Genomic DNA, 21,667 nt, shown 5'->3' with positions numbered 1-21,667 from the left:
GCTCCGCAGGCGAGCAGTCACCACTACATCTACCACTAGACTGTAAGCTCCGCAGGCGAGCCGCCACTACTACATCTACCACTAGACTGTAAAGCTCCGCAGGTGAGCAGTCATTACTACATCTACCACTAGACTGTAAGCTGTGCAGGCGAGCCGTCACTACTACATCTACCACTAGACTGTAAGCTTCACAGGCGAGCCGTCACTACTACATCTACCACTAGACTAAGCTCCGCAGGCGAGCCGTCACTACTACATCTACCACTAGACTGTAAAGCTCTGCAGGCGAGCCATCACTACTACATCTACCACTAGACTGTAAGCTCTGCAGGCGAGTCGTCACTACTACATTTACAACTAGACTGTAAGCTCTGCAGGCGAGCCGTCACTACTACATCTACCACTAGACTGTAAGCTCTGCAGGCGAGCCGTCACTACTACGTCTACCACTAGACTGTAAGCTCCGCAGGCGAGCCGTCACTACTACATCTACCACTAGACTGTAAGCTCTGCAGGCGAGCCGTCACTACTACATCTACCACTAGGCGAGCCGTCATTACTACATCTACCACTAGACTGTAAGCTGTGCAGGCGAGCAGTCACTACTACATCTACCACTAGACTGTAAGTTCTGCAGGCGAGCCGTCACTACTACATCTATCACTAGACTGTAAGCTGTGCAGGCGAGCCGTCACTACTACATCTACCACTAGACTGTAAGCTCTGCAGGCGAGCCGTCATTACTACATCTACCACTAGACTGTAAGCTCCGCAGGCGAGCCGTCACTACTACATCTACCACTAGGCGAGCCGTCATTACTACATCTACCACTAGACTGTAAGCTCTGCAGGCGAGCCGTCACCACTACATCTACCACTAGACTGTAAGCTCTGCAGGCGAGCCGTCACTACTACATCTACCACTAGACTGTAAAGCTCCGCAGGCGAGCTGTCACTACTACATCTACCACTAGGCGAGCCGTCATTACTACATCTACCACTAGACTGTAAGCTGTGCAGGTGAGCCGTCACTACTACATCTACCACTAGACTGTAAGCTCCGCAGGCGAGCCGTCACTACTACATCTACCACTAGACTGTAAGCTCCGCAGGCGAGCCGTCACTACTACATCTACCACTAGACTGTAAGCTCTGCAGGCGAGCCGTCACCACTACATCTACCACTAGACTGTAAGCTCCGCAGGCGAGCCGTCATTACTACATCTACCACTAGACTGTAAGCTCCGCAGGCGAGCCGTCACTACTACATCTACCACTAGGCGAGCCGTCATTACTACATCTACCACTAGACTGTAAGCTCTGCAGGCGAGCCGTCACCACTACATCTACCACTAGACTGTAAGCTCTGCAGGCGAGCCGTCACTACTACATCTACCACTAGACTGTAAAGCTCCGCAGGCGAGCTGTCACTACTACATCTACCACTAGACTGTAAGCTCTGCAGGCGAGCCGTCACTACTACATCTACCGCTAGACTGTAAGCTCTGCAGGCGAGCCGTCACTACTTCATCTACCACTAGACTGTAAGCTCTGCAAGCGAGCTGTCACTACTACATCTACCACTAGACTGTAAGCTCCGCAGGCGAGCTGTCACTACTACATCTACCACTAGACTGTAAGCTCTGCAAGCGAGCTGTCACTACTACATCTACCACTAGACTGTAAAGCTCCGCAGGCGAGCTGTCACTACTACATCTACCACTAGACTGTAAGCTCTGCAGGCGAGCCGTCACTACTTCATCTACCACTAAACTGTAAGCTCTGCAAGCGAGCTGTCACTTCCAGCTACTTCTGTAATTCCAGGCATAATCTTTCGGGAAACCACATGACCCCCCGCTGTCGCCTCGCACAGACGACCTTGGTGCACCAGCATTTCCTGCCATTTATAGATATTTCCCCATCTACATAATACGAGACTCCAACAAGAGCCGGGAAATGTGGGAAACCGCAGATGAGCTGTCAATCATCATCGCCCCATTCACTGGGGAATTAGAGGGAACAGAGCAATAAAAGACACATCCAAGAAATGGGACAGCAAAAATATCAGATGATTAAACTACCCAACTCCCAAAAACAGTTGTTATAATAATAACCCAGAAAAATACAAAAAGTAAAATATCACACTGACACACCTACCTCCTTGAGAGTCCTGCTGCTTAAGTCCTGCAGCACTGACCACATGTACCTGAGACACCACCTGGGGGAAACCACACATCCCCGACCAGCAGGTCTTCTTCGGCTCATGCACAGTCAGCTCACTGAAAGGTACGCACAGGAGTGGTTACTACAAGGTCCAGCCCATAGGGGGCAGTATTATAGTAGTTATATTCTTGTACATAGGGGCAGTATTATAGTAGTTATATTCTTGTACATAGGAGCAGTATTATAGTAGTTATATTCTTGTACATAGGGGGCAGTATTATAGTAGTTATATTCTTGTACATAAGAGCAGTATTATAGTAGTTATATTCTTGTACATAAGAGCAGTATTATAGTAGTTATATTCTTGTACATAGGGAGCAGTATTATAGTAGTTATATTCTTGTACATAGGGAGCAGTATTATAGTAGTTATATTCTTGTACATAAGAGCAGTATTATAGTAGTTATATTCTTGTACATAGGAGCAGTATTATAGTAGTTATATTCTAGTACATAGGAGCAGTATTATAGTAGATATATTCTTGCACATAGGAGCAGTATTATAGTAGTTATATTCTTGTACATAGGAGCAGTATTATAGTAGTTATATTCTTGTACATTGAAGCAGTATTATAGTAGTTATATTCTAGTACATAGGAGCAGTATTATAGTAGTTATATTCTTGTACATAGGGGGCAGTATTATTGTAGTTATATTCTTGTACATAGAGAGCAGTATTATTGTAGTTATATTCTTGTACATAGGAGCAGTATTATAGTAGTTATATTCTTGTACATAAGAGCAGTATTATAGTAGTTATATTCTTGTACATAAGGGCAGTATTATAGTAGTTATATTCTTGTACATAGGGCTCAGTATTATAGTAGTTATATTCTTGTACATAGGGGCAGTATTATAGTAGTTAAATTCTTGTATATAGGAGCAGTATTATAGTAGTTATATTCTTGTACATAGGGGGCAGTATTATAGTAGTTATATTCTTGTACATAGGGGCAGTATTATAGTAGTTATATACTTGTACATAGGAGCAGTATTATAGTAGTTATATTCTTATACATAGGTGGCAGTATTATAGTAGTTATATTCTTGTACATAGGAGCAGTATTATAGTAGTTATATTCTTGTACATAGGGGCAGTATTATAGTAGTTATATTCTTGTACATAGGGGGGCAGTATTATAGTAGTTATATTCTTGTACATAGGGGCAGTATTATAGTAGTTATATTCTTGTACATAGGGGGGCAGTATTATAGTAGTTATATTCTTGTACATAGGGGCAATATTATAGTAGTTATATTCTTGTACATAGGGGGGCAGTATTATAGTAGTTATATTCTTGTACATAGGGGCAGTATTATAGTAGTTATATTCTTGTACATAGGGGCAGTATTATAGTTATATTCTTGTACATAGGGGCAGTATTATAGTAGTGATATTCTTGTACATAGGGGCAGTATTATAGTAGTGATATTCTTGTACATAGGAGCAGTATTATAGTAGTTATATTCTTGTACATAGGGGGCAGTATTATAGTAGTTATATTCTTGTACATAGGGGCAGTATTATAGTAGTTATATTCTTGTACATAGGGAGCAGTATTATAGTAGTTATATTCTTGTACATAGGGGCAGTATTATAGTAGTTAAATTCTTGTATATAGGAGCAGTATTATAGTAGTTATATTCTTGTACATAGGGGGCAGTATTATAGTAGTTATATTCTTGTACATAGGGGCAGTATTATAGTAGTTATATACTTGTACATAGGAGCAGTATTATAGTAGTTATATTCTTATACATAGGTGGCAGTATTATAGTAGTTATATTCTTGTACATAGGAGCAGTATTATAGTAGTTATATTCTTGTACATAGGGGCAGTATTATAGTAGTTATATTCTTGTACATAGGGGGGCAGTATTATAGCAGTTATATTCTTGTACATAGGGGGGCAGTATTATAGTAGTTATATTCTTGTACATAGGAGCAGTATTATAGTAGTTATATTCTTGTACATAGGGGGCAGTATTATAGTAGTTATATTCTTGTACATAGGAGCAGTATTATAGTAGTTATATTCTTGTACATAGGGGGCAGTATTATAGTAGTTATATTCTTGTACATAGGGGGCAGTATTATAGTAGTTATATTCTTGTACATAGGAGCAGTATTATAGTAGTTATATTCTTGTACATAGGAGCAGTATTATAGTAGTTATATTCTTGTACATAGGGGGCAGTATTATAGTAGTTATATTCTTGTACATAGGTGGCAGTATTATAGTAGTTATATTCTTGTACATAGGGGGGCAGTATTATAGTAGTTATATTCTTGTACATAGGAGCAGTATTATAGTAGTTATATTCTTGTATATAGGAGCAGTATTATAGTAGTTATATTCTTGTACATAGGGGCAGTATTATAGTAGTTATATTCTTGTACATAGGAGCAGTATTATAGTTATATTCTTGTACATAGGGGCAGTATTATAGTAGTGATATTCTTGTACATAGGGGCAGTATTATAGTAGTTATATTCTTGTACATAGGGGCAGTATTATAGTACTTATATTCTTGTACATAGGGAGCAGTATTATAGTAGTTATATTCTTGTACATAGGGAGCAGTATTATAGTTATATTCTTGTACATAGGGGGCAGTATTATAGTAGTTATATTCTTGTACATAGGGAGCAGTATTATAGTAGTTATATTCTTGTACATAGGGAGCAGTATTATAGTTATATTCTTGTACATAGGGGGCAGTATTATAGTAGTTATATTCTTGTACATAGGGAGCAGTATTATAGTACTTATATTCTTGTACATAGGGAGCAGTATTATAGTAGTTATATTCTTGTACATAGGGAGCAGTATTATAGTTATATTCTTGTACATAGGGGCAGTATTATAGTAGTTATATTCTTGTACATAGGGAGCAGTATTATAGTACTTATATTCTTGTACATAGGGAGCAGTATTATAGTAGTTATATTCTTGTACATAGGGAGCAGTATTATAGTTATATTCTTGTACATAGGGGCAGTATTATAGTAGTTATATTCTTGTACATAGGGAGCAGTATTATAGTAGTTATATTCTTGTACGTGGAGTATAAGAAATCCATTGGGCTTTTTGTGGTTACAGTTGATCTTTATTCATAAAGCGTTTCTTTCCTGTTAGTTACACAATGTTCTTGTTCTCTGCTCGGCCTATGACTCAGATTTGACCCTTTCCCAATAGAAGCCATTACTGCAGTCACCATCTTGATGGCCGGCACGAGGTGGAGAACAATACCGCCTCTGATAACATGAATGATGGGTTTTGCTTTTTTGTCAGCAGCAAACCGGAATAAAAGCTCATTTTAAAGAAGAAAGGAAATAACAATTGTCCTTGTAGGAAACAATGTATGGAATTAATTTACCATTGTGCTCTTAGATGATGGAGTCATTATCGGCTCTCACTCTAAAGTGGACGGAGGCTCCAGCAGATGGGGGGGGATACTGGGCCAGGATAGTGAACACCCCCATATATTAACATATTCATGTTCACTATCTCAAGCACAGCTTTAAAAAGTATGGTGGTCGCCATGTTACTTGACCCCTTAAGGACCAAACCTATTTTTGGTATTCGCTTTATTTCTTTCCATTGCCTTATCCATAGAGCAACAGGATTTTATTTTTTACAATACCAGGGCTGTTGGATGTTTTAGAGGAAAATTTTGCTTAAATATAAATATATATATATATATATATATATATATATATATATATATATATATATATATATATATATATATATATATATATATATTTTTTTTTTAAAGTGTTCACTGAATAAGATAAATCATTTTATATTTCTAAAGATAAAATTTTTATAGATATGTCTATTACCAAATGTGGTTTTTTTTATCATTTTTTTTCGGTACGAGAATAGTTGGCAATCAGAAGTTTTTTAATTTTTAATTTTTTTAATACATTAAATAATTGATCAAAAACAACGTATGCACCACTATATGGTGCACAAAAAAAAAAGTAGATAAAAAAAAAGTCTTCACACAGCTCAACTGATAGAAAAATAAAAAAAAAGTATATTATGGGTTCCAGAAAATGGTAACAAAGCAAAAGTTTTTAAACTTTTTTTTGAATCACAAAATAAAAAAATAAATAAAAACTATACAAGTTTGATATTGCCCCAGTTGTAATGATCTGGATAATCAGGTCATTTTTTTTTTTTTTTAACTGCACAATAAATGTCCTAAAAAAAAAAAAAAATACCCAAAAACAATGGTAGAATTGTGTTTTCTTTTGCAATATGACCTTTGGATATTTTTTTCCCCCAAATTTTCAGTACATTATATGGTAAACTGAATATCGTCAGTATAAACTAAAACTCGTCCTCAAAAAACAATCCCTTATATAGCTATGTGCATGGAAGAAAAAAAACAAAAACTTATTCTTCTTGGAAAAAGACAAAAAAAAAAAAAAAAGTGCTGTCCTGGGGAGGGGTGATGCGCTTCTTACCAGCAGTTTGAAGGCACGTCACTGAACACTCGGAGGAGGAAATCTCCGCTTAAACCCGGCTCAAAGGTGGTTGGAATGATGACGTATCGGCCGTCTTTGATGTCAGACCTGAGAAAAACGCAGCGAGAGTTGATGTAGATGGAACTGGCCACTTTGGGCTGCACCGTGTGCATCCGATATTTACGGTTCAGCTCCACCTGCGGAAAGGACAAGTGCGAGGAGCGTCAGGACCAAGGGGGACGGAGAAGGAGGTCACAGGAGGAGTCAGGAAGCGCCGCTGCCCCCTCCACCCTCCATCATTATTAACCACGTCTCACCCGGTGAACATCAAACCCTATGGCCAAATTCTCCACTTTCCCGTCCTTCTTTGTCGTCCTTTTGGTTTTCTGCTGAAGGCAAATCAGGATCTCATCTTCTGGCTTCTTCACATCGAACATGAACTGAAGGAAGAAGAGATCCGGAAATCAGACACGGCATCACAAACTCTCAAGAAAAGAAGCCGAAAATGCTGAGAGACGGCGGCAGAATAGTGAGTGCAGCTCTGGAGTATAATACAGGAGGTAACTCAGGATCAGTAATGTAATGTATGTACACAGTGACTGCACCAGCAGAATAGTGAGTGCAGCTCTGGAGTATAATACAGGAGGTAACTCAGGATCGGTACAGGATAACTAATGTAATGTATGTACACAGTAACTGCACCAGCAGAATAGTGAGTGCAGCTCTAGAGTATAATACAGGAGGTAACTCAGGATCGGTACAGGATAACTAATGTAATGTATGTACACAGTGACTGCACCAGCAGAATAGTGAGTGCAGCTCTGCAGTATAATACAGGATGTAACTGAGGATCAGTAATGTAATATACAGTGGTGGCCAAAAGTATTGGCACCCCTGCAATTCTGTCAGATAATACTCAGTTTCTTCCTGAAAATGATTGCAATCACAAATTCTTTGGTCTTATTATCTTCATTTAATTTGCTTGCAAGGAAAAAACACAAAAGAGAATGAAGCAAAAATCAAATCATTGATCATTTCACACAAAACTCCAAAAAAAGGCCGGACAAAAGTATTGGCACCCTCAGCCTAATACTTGGTTGCACAACTTTTAGCCAAAATAACTGGGAACAACCGCTTCCGGTAACCATCAATGAGTTTCTTACAATGCTCTGCTGGAATTGTAGACCATTCTTCTTTGACAAACTGCTCCAGGTCCCTGATATTTGAAGGATGCCTTCTCCAAACTGCCATTTTGAGATCTCTCCACAGGTGTTCGATGGGATCAGGTCTGGACTCATTGCGGGTCACCTTAGAAGTCTCCAGTGCTTTCACTCAAACCATTTTATAGTGCTTTTGGAAGTGTGTTTTGGGTCACTGTCCTGCTGGAAGACCCATGACCTCTGAGGGAGACCCAGCTTTCTCACACTGGGCCCTACATTATGCTGCAAAATTTGTTGGTAGTCTTCAGACTTCATAATGCCATGCACACGGTCAAGCAGTCCAGTGCCAGAGGCAGCAAAGCAACCCCAAAACATCAGGGAACCTCCGCCATGTTTGACTGTAGGGACCTTGTTCTTTTCTTTGAATGCCTCTTTTTTTCCTGTACACTCTATGTTGATGCTTTTTCCCATCTACTTTTGTCTCATCTGACCAGAGAACATTCTTCCAAAACGTTTTAGGCTTTCTCAGGTAAGTTTTGGCAAAGTCCAGCCTGGCTTTTTTATGTCTCGGGGTAAGAAGTGGGGTCTTCCTGGGTATCCTACCATACAGTCCCTTTTCATTCAGACGCCGACGGATAGTACGGGTTGACACTGTTGTACCCTCGGACTGCAGGGCAGCTTGAACTTGTTTGGATGTTAGTCGAGGTTCTTTATCCACCATCCGCACAATCTTGCGTTGAAATCTCTCGTCAATTTTTCTTTTCCGCCCACATCTAGGGAGGTTAGCCACAGTGCCATGGGCTTTACACTTCTTGATAACAATGCGCACAGAAGACACAGGAACATTCAGGTCTTTGGAGATGGACTTGTAGCCTTGAGATTGCTCATGCTTCCTCACAATTTGGTTTCTGAAGTCCTCAGACAGTTCTTTGGTCTTCTTTCTTTTCTCCATGCTCAATGTGGTACACACAAGGACACAGGACAGAGGTTGAGGCAACTTTAATCCATGTTAACTGGCTGCAAGTGTGATTTAGTTATTGCCAACACCTGTTAGGTGCCACAGGTAAGTTACAGGTGCTGGTAATTACACCAATTAGAGAAGCATCACATGATTTTTCAAAGGGTGCCAATACTTTTGTCAACCCCCTTTTTTAGGTTTGGTGTGGAATTATATCCAATTTGGCTTTAGGACAATTCTTTTTGTGTTTTTTTCATTGAAGACAAATTAAATGAAGATAATACCAAAGAATTTGTGATTGCAATCATTTTCAGGAAGAAACGGAGTATTATCTGACAGAATTGCAGGGGTGCCAATACTTTTGGCCACCACGGTATGTACACAGTGACTGCACCAGCAGAATAGTGAGTGCAGCTCTGGAGTATAATACAGGATGTAACTCAGGATCAGTAATGTAATGTATGTACACAGTGAATGCACCAGCAGAATAGTGAGTGCAGCTCTGGAGTATAATACAGGAGGTAACTCAGGATCAGAACAGGATCAGTAATGTAATGTATGTACACAGTGACTGCACCAGCAGAATAGTGAGTGCAGCTCTGGAGTATAATACAGGATGTAACTCAGAATCAGTAATGTAATGTATGTACACAGTGACTGCACCAGCAGAATAGTGAGTGCAGCTCTGGAGTATAATACAGGATGTAACTCAGGATCAGTAATGTAATGTATGTACACAGTGACTGCACCAGCAGAATAGTGAGTGCAGCTCTGGAGTATAATACAGGATGTAACTCAGAATCAGTAATGTAATGTATGTACACAGTGACTGCACCAGCAGAATAGTGAGTGCAGCTCTGGAGTATAATACAGGATGTAACTCAGGATCAGTAATGTAATGTATGTACACAGTGACTGCAGCCTTCCATATCTTAGGGAATCACAAGCATAATGTTGTTCTTTTCTTCGTTCATGTAGCCTATGACTGATCTCACCTGTGGGTTTTGGAGATAGGTGGTCCTGTTATTGAGGCAGCCCCCTGACCGATTCTGGAAAGGGTCATCATGCTTTATCCATGCCCCCCGCATCACTGCTTCTTCCCAGGTTTTGTGAATGCTCAAGTAAGAGGTGTTTATAAGTCGGCACATAATGATGTCTGTGAAATACTTGGAAAAATCTTCAAAAGTCATCCTACAAAAAGGAAGAAAGCACGAGCTGTAAGCGGCAGCACTGATTCAACCCAACAACATATTCCTTTGAATCTATTCAACTCCAATATGAGATCCCATGATTATCAGTACACCAGGAGGGTTTTTGGGAAAGAGTGTGATCATCAATAAAAACTACTTACCAAAATTCCCCATCATCCTGCACGGTCACCCCGAGCTTTTCTCTCTCACTTTTGCTTACTTTCTGCCATTCCTCTGAACTGGAGAAAAGAGAGCGGTACACTGCTAGTATAAAACAGCTAAAGCCCTATACACATGGGGCTGTTTAAATCAGCGATGGGGAGTGGGGAGTGGGGGGTGGGGGGGGGTGTTAAATATTTTTTATTTTATTTTTTTACTTTAAAATTTACAACTTACCTGTCACTCCAGGGTCCATTCCATTCTCTCTCCCCCCATGGATTCCGCATTCTGATCATATCCAGCTTCTCAGACTTGAAAAACGCGAGCAGTCCATGACCCAGTCTCACCTTACGAACATCCGTGACAGCATAGGCGTGACCCTTTACTAGACCGCAAGCCAAACGAGCCTCCATGTCATCCGCCGTGGTTGCCTATATGAGTGACTAACTGTTATTGATGCAGTGAGTGAAAAACAATATAACTGTATAATACTGCCCCCTATGTACAAGAATATAACTACTATAATACTGCCCCCTATGTACAAGAATATAACTACTATAATACTGCCCCCTATGTACAAGAATATAACTACTATAATACTGCCCCCTATGTACAAGAATATAACTACTATAATACTGCTCCTATGTACAAGAATATAACTACTATAATACTGCCCATATGTACAAGAATATAACTACTATAATACTGCCCCCTATGTACAAGAATATAACTACTATAATACTGCCCCTATGTACAAGAATATAACTACTATAATACTGCTCCCTATGTACAAGAATATAACTACTATAATACTGCTCCTATGTACAAGAATATAACTACTATAATACTGCCCCCTATGTACAAGAATATAACTACTATAATACTGCCCCTATGTACAAGAATATAACTACTATAATACTGCTCCCTATGTACAAGAATATAACTACTATAATACTGCTCCTATGTACAAGAATATAACTACTATAATACTGCCCCTATGTACAAGAATATAACTACTATAATACTGCCCCCTATGTACAAGAATATAACTACTATAATACTGCCCCTATGTACAAGAATATAACTACTATAATACTGCTCCCTATGTACAAGAATATAACTACTATAATACTGCCCCTATGTACAAGAATATAACTACTATAATACTGCTCCCTATGTACAAGAATATAACTACTATAATACTGCCCCTATGTACAAGAATATAACTACTATAATACTGCCCCTATGTACAAGAATATAACTACTATAATACTGCTCCTATGTATAAGAATATTACTATAATACTGCCCCTATGTACAAGAATATAACTACTATAATACGGCCCCTATGTACAAGAATATAACTACTATAATACTGCCCCCTATGTACAAGAATATAACTACTATAATACTGCTCCCTATGTACAAGAATATAACTACTATAATACTGCCCCTATGTACAAGAATATAACTACTATAATACTGCTCCCTATGTACAAGAATATAACTACTATAATACTGCCCCTATGTACAAGAATATAACTACTATAATACTGCTCCCTATGTACAAGAATATAACTACTATAATACTGCTCCTATGTACAAGAATATAACTACTATAATGCTGCCCCCTATGTACAAGAATATAACTACTATAATACTGCCCCCTATGTACAAGAATATAACTACTATAATACTGCTCCCTATGTACAAGAATATAACTACTATAATACTGCTCCTATGTACAAGAATATAACTACTATAATACTGCCCCCTATATACAAGAATATAACTACTATAATACTGCCCCCTATGTACAAGAATATAACTACTATAATACGGCTCCTATGTACAAGAATATAACTACTATAATACTGCCCCTATGTACAAGATTATAACTACTATAATACTGCTCCTATGTACAAGAATATAACTACTATAATACTGCTCCCTATATACAAGAATATAACTACTATAATACTGCCCCCTATGTACAAGAATATAACTACTATAATACGGCTCCTATGTACAAGAATATAACTACTATAATACTGCCCCTATGTACAAGATTATAACTACTATAATACTGCTCCTATGTACAAGAATATAACTACTATAATACTGCCCCTATATACAAGAATATAACTACTATAATACTGCCCCCTATGTACAAGAATATAACTACTATAATACTGCCCCCTATAGGTAAAAGTATTACTGAGGGTATGCAGGGTTTGGCAGCTGTGATCTTTGTATATCACGGTTATATTGGATGAGGTGTTCGGGTTAACGATGTACATTATTAGCTGCAGGTAGTTTATTTTGGCGCTGGCTGTCGTGTAATAAGCTGCCTGGATCTCGCCGTGACATTTTTCTCTATGAACTACTTGACACGGTTACAAATTACATCTGTATTCATGAGCCGGAGAGATTTGGCTTTTATCCGCCTCCTGCGGCTCTGACATTTTCCATGTAGGAGCGCACACCTTGATGGAGCAGCTGATCAGTCCTCCTCGGTTATGAACCTTCAGGACTCTCTCAAAAAGATCATTTCTTTTGTTGGCATCATTGATGTAATCTCCTTCTGACAGCTCGATGGGCTCCGATACCCCACCTGTAAAATCCACCAGGGCGTCTGCAGTGTTTCCCCCATCAAGGGCCTCATAGCACCCAACTAATCTGTAAAGAAGAGGAAACCGTTTACAAGCTGGAAACAATCAGCAAGTTGTTGTTGATCCATCTAATCATCGGGGGTCTATTTTGTAGAAAATAGTGATTGCTTGTATATATGGCATAAGTCTCTCTGCTTTAATTGCTAATTAACTTGCTCCACCCTTAACAATTAAAAGACATCAACCGCCCACCCAAGACTAGCTTCGTCTTTGCAGGGGATCCGGTGAAATCCCACAATTCGATTGGTGGAGCAGTAGGACGTACTTGGCATAAGCCTTCTCCACGAGGGCGCACCACAGCTCGTTCCGATCATTGGAGTGACAGTAAATCAGCTCGTTATGAATGGTCGGCAGCCGGTCGTCGATCACCACGTCCACCCAGTCCCCGAAACGCCAGAAGTGGAAATGAAAGATCCCGGCGTAGTTCTCCGGCTTTTCTGCACTCCACTCCTGCTCCTTCCAGTTGGGGATGACCTGCATTGTAAAGACGAGAAGTGTAATGTAATGCCGAAGAGGTCGCTAGTACGGCCATGATCATCCTCAAACATTAAAGCTAACAAAGAACAAATAATTCCCATTACGTCACCTCCTTCCTTCATATTATGCTGCAATAAGAGAGAAGAAGTTTTCCACAATTTAAATATTTTATTCCAACACTTCATCTCCACCGAGTGCTCTCCAGTTTTAAGTTCGCCCTAAGTACTTACTTGGTAAATGCGTTCAGTGCTTATGTAATAGCAGACTCATCGTACCGCCTTAGATTGCAATAGGTGTCAAGCAGCAAGCACTTCTACTGAAAAAGAGCCCCAGCCCCCTTTACTAAGAAAAATAAAAAGCCCCTCGCCCCCCCCAAAAGACCCCCAGCCCCTTCTTCCCCCAAAAAAGCCTCAGCCCCCTTTACTAGAAAAAAAAGCAACTCCCCCTCCCAAAAAAAAACCTCAGCCCCTTTTACAAAAAAAGGCCACCAACCCCTTAACCCCCAAAAAAACCCAGCTCCTTTTACTAGAAAAAAAGAGCAACACCCCCTCCCAAAAAAAGCCTCAGCCCCTTTCCCAAAAAAATAAAAAAAATAAATAAAATTCCCTCCCCCCATATAAATATCCCCAGCTATCATTACAAAAAAAAAGGGCCCCACCGCCCCAAAAAAAGCCTCAGCCCCTTTAAGAGGATGAAAAAAAAAAAGACTTCAGCCTTTTCTCCCACCACAAAAAAGCCCCAGCCCCCTACACTAGATAAAAGAGCAACTCCCCCTCCCAAAAAAAGCCTCAGCCCTTTTCCAAAGAAAAAAAAAAGTCCCTCCCGCCCAAAAAAATAGCCCCAGCCCTCTTTACAAAAAAAAAAAAAAAGCCCCCCCCCCCCCAAATGAAAAAATCCTCAGTTCCTTTCCTAATGGGAAAAAAATAGCCCCAGCCCCCTACACTCGAAGAAAGACCCCCCACAAAAAAAAGTTCCAACTCAAAGGCAGTTTTTGTAAATCAGTTTATGGCGCCGCTCCTTCTCACAGGCCTCCTCACTGGGGGTCTGCTCAGTCGGCCATCATGGCGCCGCTCCTTCTCACAGTCCTCCTCACTGGGGGTCTGCTCAGTCGGCCATCATGGCGCGGCTCCTTCTCACAGTCCTCCTCACTGGGGGTCAGCTCAGTCGGCCATCATGGCGCGGCTCCTTCTCACAGTCCTCCTCACTGGGGGTCTGCTCAGTCGGCCATCATGGCGCGGCTCCTTCTCACAGTCCTCCTCACTGGGGGTCAGCTCAGTCGGCCATCATGGCGTGGCTCCTTCTCACAGTCCTCCTCACTGGGGGTCAGCTCAGTCGGCCATCATGGCGCAACTCCTTCTCACAGTCCTCCTCACTGGGGGTCTGCTCAGTCGGCCATGGCTCAGGGCGCGTTATTTCAGCATGCTTGTGACCGCCCATCACCCCCGAGGGTCTGATACTCCGGCACCCATCAGCTCCTGCTGAAGACAGATGTGACCCCTGTGTCAGTGATGGACGTTTTGCCTCTCTCCCCACGGTCAGGGATAATAACGGTTACAGATGGGGGGGTCGCGCTGCTGATCAGCAGTTTACAACAATTTCCGCTGAGATTAGCAGAAAATCTGAATTTTCTCTGGAGTGGAGGGAAGATTGACATCTCAGAAGCCAAAAAGAAAAAAATAATAATTGCAGCAGTAAGCAACTTACCGCGATGTGATAAATGGCTGCCGGCGAGGAAGCAGATGTTTTATTTATTATTGCGGAGCTCGGTCTATTACCTGCGAAGACGACGCCATCTATCCTGATATAGTGGAGGTGGCAGGGGACGGCGTGATGGGAGTAATAAAGCAGGCAGCTGATGTAAACGCAGCACAAAGACACGCTACTAATATCACAATAGCCAAAAGTTTGTGCCCCCCCCAATGATTGATGGAATGTTGGACCGCCGCTTCATTTTAAACTTCTAGCAATTGTTTTTTTGGCTAAGGGAATTGGGCACCTGGGTCTGGCAATCTGTCACATCAGCGGGCACAGATTTAGCATTTGTCACATACCCACTGGGAAAGAGATACAATTCTTGTGGCTGGGATACAAATTAAAAAATAAAAAAAATAAAATAAAGAATAAATAAAATACTTTTGTCTGCAAAAAAAAAAAAGAGAAGGCTCCTTCTCTTCTACATATGCGCTCTGCCAGCCAAGCGTGGGGGGAAAAAAATCAAGAGGAAGTTACTGTAACTTTTGTAGTTTTAGTAACAATTCTAAAAGTTTAGGGAACTGCACAAATTTCTGCAGACTGAGAAATGCCATTGGCAAGTCTGGATGGAAGAAATGGTGGATGCCAAAGACTTCTCAGCTGCCTCCTGTATTCATGATCATGCAAATACATTCCCTTTAAGGAGGAAATTGGACAACCCTCCCTTCTTATGTTATAGTGGACCAAGCGATCAGTTGATCATCACAGATCCAGTTCCCGGTGCCTAATAACAGCTGGTTTTGCTTAGGTGAGCTAATCATTTCCATGTAGTATTATATGATGGTTATTTAGGGTCAAATCAGCTGCAGTGGGAGATTCTTTAAAACAAAAGATTTCCATTTTGGCTCATAGTAAGAGACGTCCATGTGCCCTAGCCAGGGATGTCTAGAAAAAAAATAAATAATTAAAACCGAAAAACAGCGCCACTCCTGACACTAGGCTGTATCTGGTACTGCAATTGAGCCCCATTATCAAAACTGATTTAATGTATTCTTTTTTTCTGAAAAGTTTATTCTACACTAATGCGATTTGCCTTATTTACAATCTATCACAAAATAAATAAAACGCAAAATGGAGGTATAAAACAAATTTATTTCCCATTTAAACAAATACACAGTAGGACATTTTTTTTTTCAAAAATTATAATAGACAGAAATAGTTCTGAATATGCGTGAACACAAAAAAATAGGAACTAGAATAAAAATAAATAACATTTTAAACAAAAGGCTAACGCTTTGCTCAAGCAGTCTGATTTTTGCCAAGACCAAGTGATGTTTTATTGGAAAGTTCGGTAAAAGGAGTACTTTAAAGCTTAAATCATCAGGGTGAAGCACGATCGAAATATAAGAAGATTCTGCCAATCTGTGGTCAAAGCAAAAAAGTTGTAATTTGATTTTTTTTTTTAACTTATAAAGTAGATCTGAAACCACAATTTCCATGAATATTCCATCTCATTACTTCAAGTTCACTAAAGAAAGGATTGCACTGCGTAATAGTTTTCCTTCTCTAGTTTTTCATTAAAAAAAAAAATATATAATAATAATAATATTATATACACACATATATATATATATATATATATTAAAAGAGGAAAAAAAGAAAAATATAATATCTTGTGTTTTGGTGTACTATGAGGTTTGATAAGTTAATTGTAAAGGGCATTCATTCATATGTTTGCATTTATTTAATGAGTGCATATTTATTAGAAAAGGAGGCAACTTAGAAATGGGTCTAAGTTAAAAAAAAAAACTTCCGTTTTCTGTATACAGCTTGTATGACTTCAAACAAGTTGTCTCGGTTGGAATACACTACTGTCACGTGCCGATTTTGGCAATCAGTGCAAAAAAAAAAAAAGGCAAAAATTGCAAAGTAATGCCGCACTAGAGGATCAGACACAAGGTTTGTAGTCTGTAACCAGGAGACACATGTATAAGAACAGTAGGAGATTTTAACCTAGACCTTGAGCAAAGTTGCCTCATTTTTTATATGGATACACTAGAGGGAAATAAAAAAAGGTGCGAAAGTATTCATACCCTTTAGAAAGTAAAACGTAGACACAACATTCACATGACGTAGAATGAAATCACTGAGCTCTAACTTTATAGAACTAAATATGATAAAACATTTGAAATCGCGATAACTTGACGGGCACGTAACATTTTGCACAAAAACGTAAGAAAATCAATATTGCTGATGACAAAAAAAAAAAATAAATAAATAAATAATTGTAGGCTTCTTAATTTATCAATGTGAGTGGCTCCTCCGAACGGGAGAAATCTTTTCACGCTTTAAATCCAACCGAGCAAGCGACATTACCCGGTTCAGCTCCATCGGTAAAAGTCACGACAAAGAACATAACCTTCCGAATTTTGGCGAGCTCGCACAACCTCTCCCCGAACTCTTGAGCATCAGCTTCGTTGCACTGAATCTCGTCATCATCAGTCTTTTTCCAGAAGATGGCCGAAGGATCCAGAAGCTGTCTGTTCATGAGGTTGGTGAGATCTGGAGTCCAATGTTGAGATGTTCCGGTGATGACGACCTTCCCCGGCTTCTTAAGGTGGACTTTCCAAAACAGAAACTTCAACTTCTGTTGGCTAAAGTCTAGCCGATAGATGTACTCGTTGGGTTTGAGTAACTTTTCACCATCTTGAGGCCTGGAGTTCTTCTGCTGGAGGCTAAGGACTCGTATACGCATGCATTTGGTGAGTTGGGAGTCTTCAGTGAGGACAAGCTCGAATTCAGAGGTCTCGGTCGACATGGTCTTCAGTTTTCCAAGGGATGAAACTTTATGACAAGTCTTGCTGTCTTGACAGTCAACATAAAACTGAACTGTTCCTCTTCTCTTCACCTTCCTCCAGCTCACAAGTGCTAAGCAACCCCAGTTCATTCAGGCAACAAATCCTTGGAGGATTCCCGAGGATGCTCTCTTGCCTAATTTGCAGCTTGAGCACCACGTAATAGCCTAGGTAAATAAATCTACGGGGAGTAATTTTACGTGAATGTTACCTTAGAAACAGGACGCTGAGAGAAAGGAAACAGTGATGATTCTGTAAATAGGATGCCTTTACTGTATAACTGTACAAGTCTGACACGGAAAGTGTCGAGTGCCCATTGTCTTAAAGAAGACGATCACCAACATTTTTTTTTTTTTTTACCATCTCAAAATAATTATTATTAACAATTGCAGGTTCAGAATATTTGAAAGAATTTTTTTTTGAAAATTATTCTGAGGGTGGTGTCATATATCCATTAAGGCACATAAAAATTAGGGTCTTCCGCAAAGAAAAAGGTCCACCTTTTGGAAATTGAAAATAGTTTCTTGAGTTTACAATTTATGATTCTGTACCTTAGTAGCTGGACTCTGAACTAGTTAACAGGAGGCCTCTATTATGAAAAAGGGCTTTCAAAATTTGACAAACCGAAATCCATTACATGTGAATAATGTCAATTGTCCACTGTTCTAGAGAACAACAAAACCACCGACGCCGTCTAACCATCTCAGGCCTTCTGCTTGGTAGGAAGTCCTCGAGACTCAATCAAAATATTTAAAATTTAAAGTAGTTTCTTGAATTCACAAGTTCATCCCCAAGTTAGCTGGATGGAAGTCAGATCATGTCTAGCAGTGCCATCAGCTCAGAACTGGCAGAAACCAATGGAACCCAGATTGACCCATCAACTGGTTGGAGAAGTCTGGCCAGAAGTCGTCTTCATGGAGGAACTGTGGCCCAAAACCTTATCTTCCACAAGGTAAAGCCAAGTGACTCAACTATGCACAAAAGCATAGGAACCAGGCTACAGAAAAATGACAACAGGTGTTCTGGACTGATGAACCAAAATTTGGAAAAATATTTGGCTGTAACAGAAGGAAATTAGGTCTTAGAAGAGCTTGAGAAGGCACAATAATGAGGGTCTGCAGGAACATTGAAGCATGGTGGAGGGTCCTGCAAATCTGGGGCTGTATTTCAGCAAATTTGTGGATTTAGTCAGGATTAAAAGTATCCTCAATGCTGAGGAATACAGACAGATACTTATCCCCCATGTAATACTATCGGGGAGGAATCCAAATTTATTCTACAGCCGGACAACGACCCCCAAAATCCAGCCATGTCATTAAGAATGAGGAGTCCTGGAGGTGATGACTCGGCCCCACAGAGCCATGATCTCACATCATCCCGTCTGTCTGGAATCACATGAAGAGACAGAAGGATCCGCACAGGACTCATACCCAGAAGATCTGGGCTCAGGTCTCCAAGATGTTTGGAACAACCTCCTGCCGAGATCCTCCATGACCTGTGTACAAGTGACGAGAAGCAGTGATGAAGGCGACGGGCAGTCATCAGATACTGATGATGTAGGCGACGGGCGCACACCAGATGCGGATGATGGAGGGGTCGGGCGGTCACCAGATGCTGATGATGGAGGCAACAGGCGGTCACCAGATGCTGATGATGGAGGGGACGGGCGCTCACCAGATGCTGATGATGGAGGGGACGGGCGCTCACCAGATGCTGATGATGGAGGGGACGGGCGCTCACCAGATGCTGATGATGGAGGGGACGGGCGCTCACCAGATGCTGATGATGGAGGCAACAGGCGGTCACCAGATGCTGATGATGGAGGGGACGGGCGGTCACCAGATGCTGATGGAGGGGACGGGCGGTCACCAGATGCTGATGATGGAGGGGACGGGCGGTCACCAGATGCAGATGATGGAGGGGACGGGCGGTCACCAGATGCTGATGATGGAGGGGACGGGCGGTCACCAGATGCTGATGATGGAGGGGACGGGCGGTCACCAGATGCTGATGATGGAGGCAAAGGGCGGTCACCAGATGCTGATGATGGAGGCGACAGGTGGTCACCAGATACTAATAATGGAGGCGACGGGCGGTCACCAGATACTGATGATGGAGGGGACGGGCGGTCACCAGATACTGATGATGGAGGCGACGGCCGGTCACCAGATACTGATAAGATTTAGATTTCTCTTTTCTTCAGTCATTCTGCATTTTGTTAATTGATAAAAATAAACGAACACTTCTATTTTGAAAGCTTCTTACTTTGCAGTATTTTTCCACTCCTGCTTAAACTTTTGCACATTACTGTACGCAAACAATATCAGTAGGAATGATGCAAATCATCGCAATTCAAGCGCTTGAATGATGGAGGAGAAGTGACTACTACAATACAAGAATAGAAAATGTAAAAGCAGCAGTTAGAACGGGGAACATCCAAAAGCTGCAAGAGGGAAAAGCCTAACATGGCCGCCACTGGAGAATGTTAGGACCCCCCAGCTATCAAATGTTTTCTACAAAGAACCTGCCCACAGGTGCTTAATATCCCTACAGCGCCTCCACAGGAGAAATTAAGCATTACACATAATGGGCTTTTGAGTAGGGCTCAGTTCTGTCGGACTCTACAGAATGAGCGTTGGTCTTTATAACAACAGTCTATGAATGTGGACACTACTCTCCCATTATATCCGGTTGCCCACCACTGAGTCCATAGGTGGTCATCTTTCCCTGCCGTATCCCTCGGCTCCATGTTTGGGGAACGTGCACATTTAAGTAATGGAAACAGAAGCTGCAGGTTTTCCATATGGATTTTGGACGAAGTCGCAGTCGCCAAGAGTCACAACTTGGAGTAAACAGTAAACAGCGCTCTCCAGAGGACAGCAGGTAACGGGGCAGGAAAACCAGGGTAATGAGCTCTCAGGAGACACGTGTGACCCACAAGTGTGAGCACCGGGGACGAGAAGCTGCAGCTTATAAATAAATATATCATCCGGAAGAACCGAGACTCCGCTCTGCCATCACATGTATTCAATAACCACAGCGAGCGCCACCGGCCCTACTGGGAAGAACAAATCATCAAGTAGTCACTGTGATAAATGATCTCCTGTATGATCCTGGACAGATGGACGCAGCAGAGCCATACTGCTGCTAATACACACAGCACAAGATGCAGCTTACCTTCTGCCACAGCGGCTCCCGGGAGGCGAGAGAGGAACAGGCGGCCACGAACCAACAGTTTCCCACCTGACCCTGGTGCAAGTCATGTGCGCTGATGCCGTCCACAAAGAGATGAGGGTCGGAGCAGAACTCCTGTAGAGAGAAGACAGTCATTACTGGAGACTGCGCTACACGGTCACTATGAAGAGGTCAGACCCCGAGGCCCTGACCAGAGACCTCTCCTACTGCAAATCTGACCTCTATAATGCTTCCAATAAGAAGGGACCTTATATACTTCCCACAGATCTGACATCACAAGGAAATAACAACCTCATTAACAGACATTATGTAGATTTCCAGTAATATAAATATCTAAGCATTCACTGCAGTGTCAGAGGTCAGAGCACAAGTGCAGTCACCGCGTACATACATTACATTACTGATCCTGAGTTACATCCTGTATTATACTCCAGAGCTGCACTCACTATTCTGCTGGAGCAGTCACTGTGTACATACATTACATTACTGATCCTGAGTTACATCCTGTATTATACTCCAGAGCTGCACTCACTATTCTGCTGGTGCAGTCACTGTGTACATACATTACATTACTGATCCTGAGTTACATCCTGTATTATACTCCAGAG

General features: G+C 41.1%; 2 protein-coding genes across 5 annotated transcripts in view; both read right to left on the bottom strand.

Annotated features, from left to right (window-relative positions):
• The window catches only part of CAPN5 (calpain 5), a 60,898-nt gene that overhangs the window by 8,090 nt on the left and 31,141 nt on the right, over nt 1-21,667 (bottom strand). For all 4 annotated transcript variants that reach the window (XM_073661585.1, XM_073661598.1, XM_073661607.1 and 1 more), the window contains exons 3-11: nt 21,042-21,173; nt 13,106-13,314; nt 12,655-12,847; nt 10,407-10,600; nt 10,172-10,249; nt 9,816-10,011; nt 7,020-7,142; nt 6,703-6,899; nt 2,158-2,279 (exon numbers count right to left, since the gene is read on the bottom strand). In XM_073661585.1, coding sequence (XP_073517686.1) covers nt 2,158-2,279; nt 6,703-6,899; nt 7,020-7,142; nt 9,816-10,011; nt 10,172-10,249; nt 10,407-10,600; nt 12,655-12,847; nt 13,106-13,314; nt 21,042-21,173 — 1,444 coding nt within the window. The remainder of the gene's footprint in view (nt 1-2,157; nt 2,280-6,702; nt 6,900-7,019; nt 7,143-9,815; nt 10,012-10,171; nt 10,250-10,406; nt 10,601-12,654; nt 12,848-13,105; nt 13,315-21,041; nt 21,174-21,667) is intronic.
• On the bottom strand, nt 17,222-19,699 carry OMP (olfactory marker protein). Its single transcript, XM_073661616.1, has one exon. The coding sequence runs from the start codon at nt 17,954-17,956 to the stop codon at nt 17,351-17,353; it is 606 nt and encodes a 201-aa protein (XP_073517717.1). The 5' UTR covers nt 17,957-19,699; the 3' UTR covers nt 17,222-17,350.

Source organism: Phyllobates terribilis, unplaced genomic scaffold, assembly GCF_046119375.1.
Source record: "Phyllobates terribilis strain yellow unplaced genomic scaffold, ASM4611937v1 Scaffold_2__4_contigs__length_985480577, whole genome shotgun sequence".
Lineage (NCBI taxonomy): Eukaryota > Metazoa > Chordata > Amphibia > Anura > Dendrobatidae > Phyllobates > Phyllobates terribilis.
The sequence above is the reverse complement of the archived record's forward strand: the minus strand, read 5'-3'. Positions and strand labels throughout refer to the sequence as shown.